This window comes from Entelurus aequoreus, linkage group LG08 (genome assembly GCF_033978785.1).
Source record: "Entelurus aequoreus isolate RoL-2023_Sb linkage group LG08, RoL_Eaeq_v1.1, whole genome shotgun sequence".
NCBI classification, from domain to species: domain Eukaryota; kingdom Metazoa; phylum Chordata; class Actinopteri; order Syngnathiformes; family Syngnathidae; genus Entelurus; species Entelurus aequoreus.
This window is the reverse complement of record NC_084738.1, coordinates 48657370-48667160: the sequence shown is the minus strand read 5'-3', so window position 1 is coordinate 48667160 and position 9791 is coordinate 48657370. Positions and strand designations below refer to the sequence as shown.

Below are 9791 nucleotides of genomic sequence, written 5' to 3'. Positions count from 1 at the left end.
TAAATTTACATTAAATTATTTAATTAATCAATTATTTCATGATTTAATCATTTGTTTTGTGATTTATTAAATTATTAATTGAAGCATTTCATGATTTAAAGATGTATCAAATCCGGGGTTCTTAATCTTTTTGACCACGGGCCCCAACTTTTCCACTACAGAGGGACCCAAGGCCCACTCAAATATTGACACTGAATTAGTCATCTTATTCTTGATTTTATTTGTATTTAATATCTATTTCTAACCAACTTACAGTTTAACAAGATAAACCTAAAAAATAAAAACCTTAAACCTAAAAATAAATGCTTATCAAATGTACTGCAAAGAAAAGGGACTCATTAAAACTGATGAAAAATACACGCACGTTAGTGTTGTCCCGATACCAATATTTTAGTACCGGTACCAAAATGTATTTCTATACTTTTCGGTGCTTTTCTAAATAAGGGGGACCACAATAAAAGGCATTATTGCATACTTGCCAACCCTCCCGGTTTTACCGGGAGACTGCCGGAATTCAGCGCCTCTCCCGAAACCTCCCGGAAGAAATTTTCTCCCGATAAACTCCCGGAATTCAGCCGGAGCTGGAGGGGGCCTCCAGCTCAATGCGGACCTGAGTGGGGACAGCGGCGACAGTCTGTTTTCACGTCCGCTTTCCCACGATATAAACAGCGTGCCTGCCCAATCACGTTATAACTATAGAATGATCGAGGGCGAGTTCTTGGTTTCTTATGTGGGTTTATTGTTAGGCAGTTTCATTAACGTCCTTCCAGCGCGGTAACAACACACAACAACAGCAGTCACGTTTTCGTCTACCGTAAAGCAGTTCGTCTGCCGTAAACAGCAATGTTGTGACACTCTTAAACAGGACAATACTGCCATCTACTGGATAGCCTCCGGTACACTGAAATTCAAGTATTTCTTTTATTTATATGTATATTAAAATAAATATATATATGTATATATATATATAGCTAGAATTTACTGAAAGTCAAGTATTTCATACATATATATATATATATATATGAAATATATATGAAATACTCGAGTTGGTGAATTCTAGCTGTAAATATACTCCTCCCCTCTTAACCACGCCCCCAACCACACCCCCATCCTGTCCCCACCCCACCCCCGACCACGCCCCATCCCGTTCGCCGCTAACTAGCTAGCATGTCTAAAAGCACTTCTTCCTGAGGGCGTTTCAGTGTTATAGCTTCACCTTTATCTTTAGTTTTTAGACCAAAATGCGTCCATTCTCCCTTTTCTGTCTACACACATTGTCTGTTTGTAAGTACTCCGTGATTGTGCGCTGTCGAACACGCTCCTCTGCTCGCAAAACCAGCAATGTCATGACGTGACGATGCGGCGTCACGTCATGACATTGCTGGTTTCAAACAGAGTATAGTACCGTTTTTGATTCATTAGTACCGCGATACTATCTCCTAATGCACATACAATTTAACAGTGCTAAAGTGAATACATTGTAACTAAATCAATAATAATATATATGTTTCTTAAATAAAATGTCAATAAGTGAAAATGAAAATACCTCTTCTCCGCGTTAGTCATAATTTTTGCTCGTAAAAAAACCTCTGTAACTTTAGCTCGAGATTTCTGCTGTTTGTTTTATATTGTCATTACTGCCACATGTGGTGGAAAAGTGTATTACAACTGAGTACTGCTGCGGCCCTTATGGACCACAGCTACGAAACAGATATTTTTTTGCGGCCCTCAAGGAGGCACCTATGGTTAAGAAACACTTTATTAAATTATTTATTTATTAATGACACATTTAAATAATAATTTAAATATTTTGTATTAATGTAATTTTGTCCCATTTTGCCCTCCATATTGAGGGCCCATACTGTCCTACATTATTGGGTTTTCGGAATTTTTTTATCATACATAGTAGCCTACAGAGGGTGAAATCTTTGTACAAATACGATAATCATTGTTTGTCTGGCAATGGGGTGCGTGAATGCATCCAAAATCGGTATCGTTTCTAAGACTAGTATCAGTATCAGATTGATATTAGCGCCGCCACATTGTTTCTATTTTTTCTTTTAGTATTGTTTTGTTGGTTTGTTTTGTAGTTCATATTGTTACATTGTTGATACGGTAACACTGATGGATTATTTTTGTTGATATTGCATATATTCATACATTGTTCTACTGCTTAGAGAGCCAGTAGTAGTTTTTGCTTTTCTTAACTTCTTTTGCCTTTTGATTTGTTCAAGCCATTGTATGTAAAAAAAAAAAGAAAAAAAAAAAGAAAAGAAAAACTTTTTTTTTTAAATTGTATTGTTTGGATTGATATTTTTACATTGCAATGATGTGCAATGACCTTCACACCAAACAGGTCAGGAATTGATGCCTTTGGATTTTTAAATTTTGTATTACTTAAATTCATACGCTCTAATCACTGTTAATACAGGTTGTTTATTGAGATGATAACAAGAAAAGAAGGGAGTAATTCACTTTTAATAAAAAGGTTAATGATTTATTATCATTTGTTTGTGTGATAATACCAAAAAACATTTGGAGTATTTCTTACCTTCTACTCAATTTTTACGCGATTTACATGAAAACTTAATGATTGTCTTTGTTTTGTCTGAAAGTCCATTTTAGAGGTGGCGACTTGTCCAGGGTGTACCCCGCCTTCCGCCCGAATGCAGCTGAGAAAGGCTTCAGCACCCACCGCAATCCCGAAAGGGACAAGTGGTAGAAAATGGATGGATGGATGATCTTGAATATGTAATTCATTCACTATCAGCACCCTCATTCATTCATTCATTTATTATTTCTTTCTTTCTTTTTTCATTCATTCATTCATTAATTTATTCATTCATTCATTCAGCAGAGGATACAAACATCAGTTTTGCATCTGACAAACAAAAAAACACACATCCTGGCTTCCTTGCTGATAAAACATGGTACTAGTGACTAGCAAGTCTTACATACTATATTAGCAAGAATCACGATGTAACTTTACAAACATGAAACAGGCGGTAGATCCTACAGCACAGGTGTCAAACTCAAGGCCCGGGGGCCAGATCTGGCCCGTAACATAATTTTATCTGGCTCGCAAACACCTGGAAATGATATGTCAATAAAGTATTTAATATTTTCTCACTAAATGTAATGGATTTTTTTCATTTTGACTGAAAAAATATATGTACTGCTTGAAATTGCATGCCTTTTAAACTTTAATAGTATCCAATATCGCAACAAATATTACAGTATATTATCATACTTTCCAAACATTTTTGTCTGAATAAAAATAAATAAATCAAATCAAATTTATTTATAAAGCACATTTAAAATTTACCACAGGGGTAGCCAAAGTGCTGTACAATGGGCAGGTTAAAAATAATACGAGAACCGAGCAAACACAACACAACACAAACAGAACACGATAAAAAATAAATAAATAAAATATAAAAACATAAAAACAGGTTCAAAGCAGGTGTATTATGGGGCGCCATTGCAGGATGGGTATCACTCAGTGTTAAAAGCCATGGAATAAAAGTATGTTTTTAAGAGAGATTTAAAAACAGGAAGAGAGGAGGCTTGTCCAACACTCAGAGGTACGTCGTTCCAGAGCTTGCGAGCAGCAGCGGCGAAAGCTCTGTCACCTCTAAGCTTCAGCCTTGTGTCCGGGACCGTCAGTAGCAGCTGATCGGCTGATCTTAGGGATCGGGTGGGGCAGTAAGGCTGAAGGAGGTCGGAGAGATATGTTGGCGCGAGGTTGTTTAGACATTTAAAAACAAATAAAAGGAGTTTAAAATTGATTCTGTAACGCACAGGGAGCCAGTGAAGGGACGCTAATATAGGGGTGATGTGCTCACGTCTGCGGGTCTGTGTTAGCAGACGAGCAGCAGAGTTCTGCACGAGCTGCAGGCGGGCGAGGGAGGCCTGGCTAATGCCTACATACAGGGCATTGCAGTAGTCTAAACGAGTCGAGATAAAGGCGTGGATTAATTTCTCGAGATCATGTCCTGATAGAAGCGGTTTCACTTTCGCTATTTGGCGTAATTGATAAAAGCTTTTTTGTACGACGCTGCTGATTTGTTTTTCGAATTTAAAATCTGAGTCGAACTTTACCCCCAGGTTTGTGACACAGTCGCTGAGATACGGGGTCAGAGTGCCGAGGTCAACGTTGAGGGAGGGGGAGCGACCTGGACCGAACAACATAACTTCTGTTTTGTCTTCATTTAGGCTCAGGAAGTTAGCTGAAAGCCAGGCTTTGATGTCGTGCAGGCAGTCAATAAGACGTTGAACCGTGTTATTAAATACTTAAATATCTGCTTGAATTATGATTTTACAGCAAACTACCCTCCAAATTAATAAAAATTACAATAAATTTGACGGTGTTCTTTACAGCATATAACTGTAAATTGAAAACAATTCTGTAGATTGAACTGCCAGTTTTTGACTGTACAATCTACGGTTGTTGTTTTTAACGGTGTAAATACTGGCAGCTAAGTTGCCAGAATAAAAAACAACTTGTACTGTTTTTTCCATTAACAATATAATGTTGTAAAAAACAATTTAATAAATTTAATAGTAAAATTCTGGCAACTAAGCTGCCAGCTTTTTCCGTAACCCCCCCCCCCCCACCCCCCAAAAAACAATGGTACTGTTTTTCTATTTACCGTAAAATGTTGTAAAAATCAAAACAAAACAACAACACTATATTTTACAGTGAAATGTTGTAAATGTAAAGTTTTTACTGTAAAATCGACTACTAATATATATATATATATATATATATATATATATATATATATATATATATATATATATATAATTAATAATAAAATCCAGAGGCAAATTCATACATTATTTACTGTTACATGTGGCCCTCTGATGGCAGCCGTAACTGCGATGTGGCCCTCAATGAAAACCATTTTGACATCCCTGTTCTACAGTGTACAAAGCAGAAATTCATGGTGTAAAATATATCGGCATACAATATTTTGGCGACATTGTGACAAGCAGACCAGCCAGTAAGCCACGTCAGAGAATGTATATATAATTCTGTTTAATGGACACATTTTAATATTATGTTTTTATTATTATTATTATTATTATTTTTAATCATGGCGAGTCCACCTTGACAGCACCACCATGTTACATTTTTAAATAGTCAAAAAAATTAGACTAAAAAATTTGTGATGTATTTTATTGTGATTGTAATCCTAATCCATAAATTAAAGGCAAACACACAAAATCAAAAGAAAATCTCAGGTGTGTGTCAGTCCTGTACATGTACAGTATTTATTTGCAGTATCGCCCGCCCCTCCAATGCAGTATACCATGTGTGTTATAAAATACCCCTTGGGTTGTAATTTAAATGATTTGTCTTTCTTTTATAGTATGATATCATTGTGTATATGTATGCGCTATCAGATAAATCCGCCTGCCCTGTTGTTTGCTAGTGGTACGATCCAAGACCGGCTCATCCGTCTCAAGTGTTTCCTGTAATTCATCACTCCTCTTGAGGACTGTTCTACTGAGACTTTGTTCACTGACCGGCCAAAGAACCAGATCTGATCCGACTTACAATGGCTGCGCCTCACAAGGGAGAACTTACAGCATCTGAGAGGAAAATCTTACAAGTTATTGAAGCTGGTAAGTAGTCTTTCCTATTTGCTCGTCATATTTGTTGTATCTCGACCATTTTTGTTATCACAGTGTTCATACAAACATGGACACCATTAGTCACAACTGTTAATAAAATGCTTTATACAAAGTGTTCTTTCTCATATTATTTCCTATTTCCACAACCATAGCTCATTCATTTCCCCTTCTTTTGCATTTCATACTTGTTAATGACACCCATGTTTTTATTTATTTATAACTTTTGAGGCAAAAAAGGTAAGTCAAGACTTTAGTTATGGGGTAAAATAAATGATGTTTTTTCTAAATATGAGTACAGTATTTATGTTCATTTGTTCCAGACGATAGGTAAAGTTTTGTTTATAAATTATATATTTTCATAGTTTCAGCATAATTTTTTTTTTTTACTTTCTGAATAAGTTTAACATTCTTAGAGCCCTCTAGAAATGAGAATAACACCCTTATCGTCTCCTTACATTTGTTTTACCCAATATAGAAAACAGAAAACCAGACACACATACTCTTATATGTAGAAGACTGAAAATACTGCAAATTGTTCCATGACAAGCCACAATATAATACAGTACTTTAGATTTATCACTTTGAGTTCCTTTTGTCGTTTTCATGTTTGAAAATGTTTGATTTAAACCAAAACTAAGTAATATATGCATATTTTACTCTCAAAACAGTAAGGAACAGTTCTATGATCTTTTTTTTTAATAAATATTGGGGAAGTGTGACTTTAATGTTTTTTTTCTGATATTGACCATGTATATCCTTAAATATTGTGCACCCATTTTACAAATCTAAATGTTTTAAATGGCTAAGTCTTCCCTCGTGCATAATGAGCAAAAAAAAAAACAGTTTTAGCCCTCATTGGCTTCAAGAAAAAATATTTGGGGTTAAAGGTCTTCTGCATACCCGTGTACCAACTATTATATAAATATTAAAAAACATGTTATACAAATCACCATTGGCATAAACTTTACATTGGTATGTGGTTGAATATATTGTAGGCCAACATAAGCATTCTAATATGATATCCTAACGTTTTGTTGTTGTTGCTCTTTACAGTGATAGCTATAAACTGTCATCAGAATTTCATTACTTTATATGCCCATTATATGCCCATTCCCGCTGTTCTGTATTTGATTCTAATATTATATTTTTCCATTAGTATGCATTATAACATTAGCAACATGTTATTGTGTTTATATCATAAAGATATTTTTACTGTGCAGGTGATGTGCAGGAGGCGGCCCAACTACTTGCGAGTGATGATGTACGAGTCAACTGCTTGGATGAGGTACTGAAATACTGCAGATGATCCAACTTAATGTATTATTTGTTTTTTAAACAGGCTAAAGCCAATGCAACATATATACTATATGATGTTATGTATAGGATGTTGAATATATATACTGTAAATATATTTAAAAAATACATACAGACAAATGTATTATTGTTATTGTCATTATTATCAACAGTTGAACTTCTTGTAATAGTAATTTTTTTTTGCATTTTAGTTAGTTTTAATACAAACTAAAGCATATTGATCTATCGATTGTTTAACTGTATTTGTAGAAAAAGAAAAGTCTACAAATGCCCCCCAGGCCTCATTTTGGACACCCTTTAATTATGCCAAATAAAATGAGAAAAAAGTAAACAACTTGTTGACTTCATGTTTTCACATTTATTTTGTATTAGAACAGAAATAATGATGATGATGATAATAGAAGTAATACTTTTAACAGGAAATACACTGATGTGGACAATAAGCAAAAATAAATGTGATGATTTGCACATAAAAATACATGACATTAACATCAGAAAACCATAACATGTGGTAAACAATGTTATTTTTATTTTTCGAGATTGATTTCAATTTCAATTCTTTATTTCAAATAGGGACAACACATAATAATGAACATATGAATAATATGTAAATATGTCAGGTTTTAGCCAAATTTTAATTTCAACCTGTAGTCCCCAGACATATTGGTGTATACAAATACAGTCAAATGACAATAACATTAACAATAAAAACACAGAGAACAGTCAGGATTACCACCCCAGACTCATTAACGTTCAGGTAATTAAAGGAGAGTTTAAAAACCAGGTAACTAATTTAAGAATAAAAATTAAATACAATTAAATTAAACAAAAGATTAATCTATATGTATTGCATTGCACATAGCCCAAATGAAATGTCAGGATGTAAAAGTATAGACGTAAAAATGTTTATGTTATTAAAGTGGTACCTCAAGTTACGAGCTAATTGTTATGCTACGAGCAAAAATTTGGGGTTAGGAGCCTCCCCACCAATAGTTGGCGTAGCGAAGGTCCAGACCCTATAAGATCCGACCAAAACATCCGGTCTTACTATCTAGCATTAGCTTATCAATCAATCAATCAATCAATCCATCAAACAATATCAATATTCTTTATTTAGCTAGGTAAAATCTATTTTCCAGGAGTGACCTGGCCAACAAAGTTACAGCAATACACAAAACAGCAGAAGTCACACACCACAATTAAAAAATAAACACAAGTATTTCCAAAAAAATTGAAAAATGTTTCATTAAAAACATTTAAAAACAAATAGCATGCCTAATAGAAATAGTTTCTCGAGCCTTTAAAATGCCCTTGAATTCCCCCAAAGAGATCAGCTCGGGCAACCAGGGGTCCCCACATCGCGATCCCTTCCAAGGTTTAGATTTAGATTTAGATTTAGATTTATTGGTCCCCTTGGGGAAATTCATTGTCACTGCCATACATTTGAACAATAGACATTACACATCACAAAAAAATAACAAAAAGACATCCTACATGACCAACACACATTTACAGGCTTGTCAGACAGGTCGGCCGGGCCTGCTGTTAAGGGCGGCTATAGCTGCAGGGATAAGGCTTTTCCTGAGGCGGGCCCTCCGGAATTTGATAGTTCTGTACCTGCGCCCTGATGGTAGTGGGATGATGTATTGGTGTAGTGGGTGAGTGATATCCTGGACTATTGTTTTTGCCAGTCGAGTGATGGACCTCTGGTTTAAGTCTGAAATGTTGGGTGTGGGTAGGCCGATGATTTTAGTTGCTATGTTTGTAATGCGTGTGAGTTTGGTCCGGTTGGTTACAGAAAGCATGGTGAAAAAACATGTGGAACAGTACATAAGGATGGGTTGAACAATGCTTTGGTAAAGTAATAACAGGAAATGAGGTGCAACGTATAGTCCTTTAAGTTTTCAGATGGCTGACAGTCTTTGTTGATTTCTTTTTTGAATGTCCGTGGTGTGCTGATTAGGGTTGGGTATCGAGTATCGAGTATCGATTGGAACCGGGACTAACTTTCCGATTCTCCCGGTATCGTTCAAAAGTTTAAATTTCGATTCCTATTTTCGATACCCAGTGCGCCGACCGGGAAAAAAAAAAAAAAAAAAAAAAAAAGTCAGCCGAACCGGAAGAAAAAGCCGCTGAGCACCAACGAAGAAGCACCCACCGCCGGAAGTGTTAGCATAGCCGAGCGAGTCAGTCAAGCTCAAGCATGGATAGCGGGCGTCGGCGGTCGAAAGTGTGGCTTTACTTTACAAAAAAAAAATGAAATAACCACGAAATAACAGAGCTCCATGTCCATCAAGAAACGAGTGGAGAGAGGGAGCTGCAGATGTACCAGGACGTTCCACCGATACTTATGTCTGACGACCCTGCTGCATGGTGATGGTCCGGTGGAACCAACAAAAGACTTATCCTTTGCTGTCAGATCGCGCTTTCTCCTATTTATGCGTTCAAGTTTCTTCCACACCCAGCGAACGTGTATTTTCCACAGCAGGAGACATTATCTGTCCAGAACGCTCACCCATCCTTCCTGAGAAGGCGGATATGGTCATTTTCCTAAACAAGAACTGTCTCTGATTTTATACTTCACCTGCTGCTAATATGGACTGGGTTTTGCAAGTTGTTTCTTATTGTTTATTTGCTTTTCTGCAGCAGGTTAGCCCATCAGTGGGAGCACGGTAACATTTTTAAGTACCTGCAGCATCATACACTTGTGTGTGTAAATGTGTTTTCATGAGGTTTTCAAAAATAAAACTCTCTTGAGGAAAGTGTACCCCTGGGAAAATGTATTCATAATTTATAATATTTATATTCAAGTTCATAGATTTGATATTTATATTCTA

General features: G+C 35.9%; 1 protein-coding gene across 2 annotated transcripts in view; it reads left to right on the top strand.

Moving 5' to 3' along the window:
• Positions 1–5442: 5442 nt before the first annotated feature.
• The window catches only part of LOC133655995 (ankyrin repeat and MYND domain-containing protein 2-like), a 35394-nt gene continuing 31045 nt past the window's right edge, over positions 5443–9791 (top strand). Inside the window, exons 1-2 of one of the 2 annotated variants that reach the window (XM_062056710.1) lie at positions 5443–5631; positions 6861–6925. In XM_062056710.1, the coding sequence (XP_061912694.1) occupies positions 5565–5631; positions 6861–6925 (132 nt within the window). In that variant the 5' untranslated portion in view covers positions 5443–5564. The remainder of the gene's footprint in view (positions 5632–6860; positions 6926–9791) is intronic. The other variant, XM_062056709.1, reaches the window with a different exon arrangement.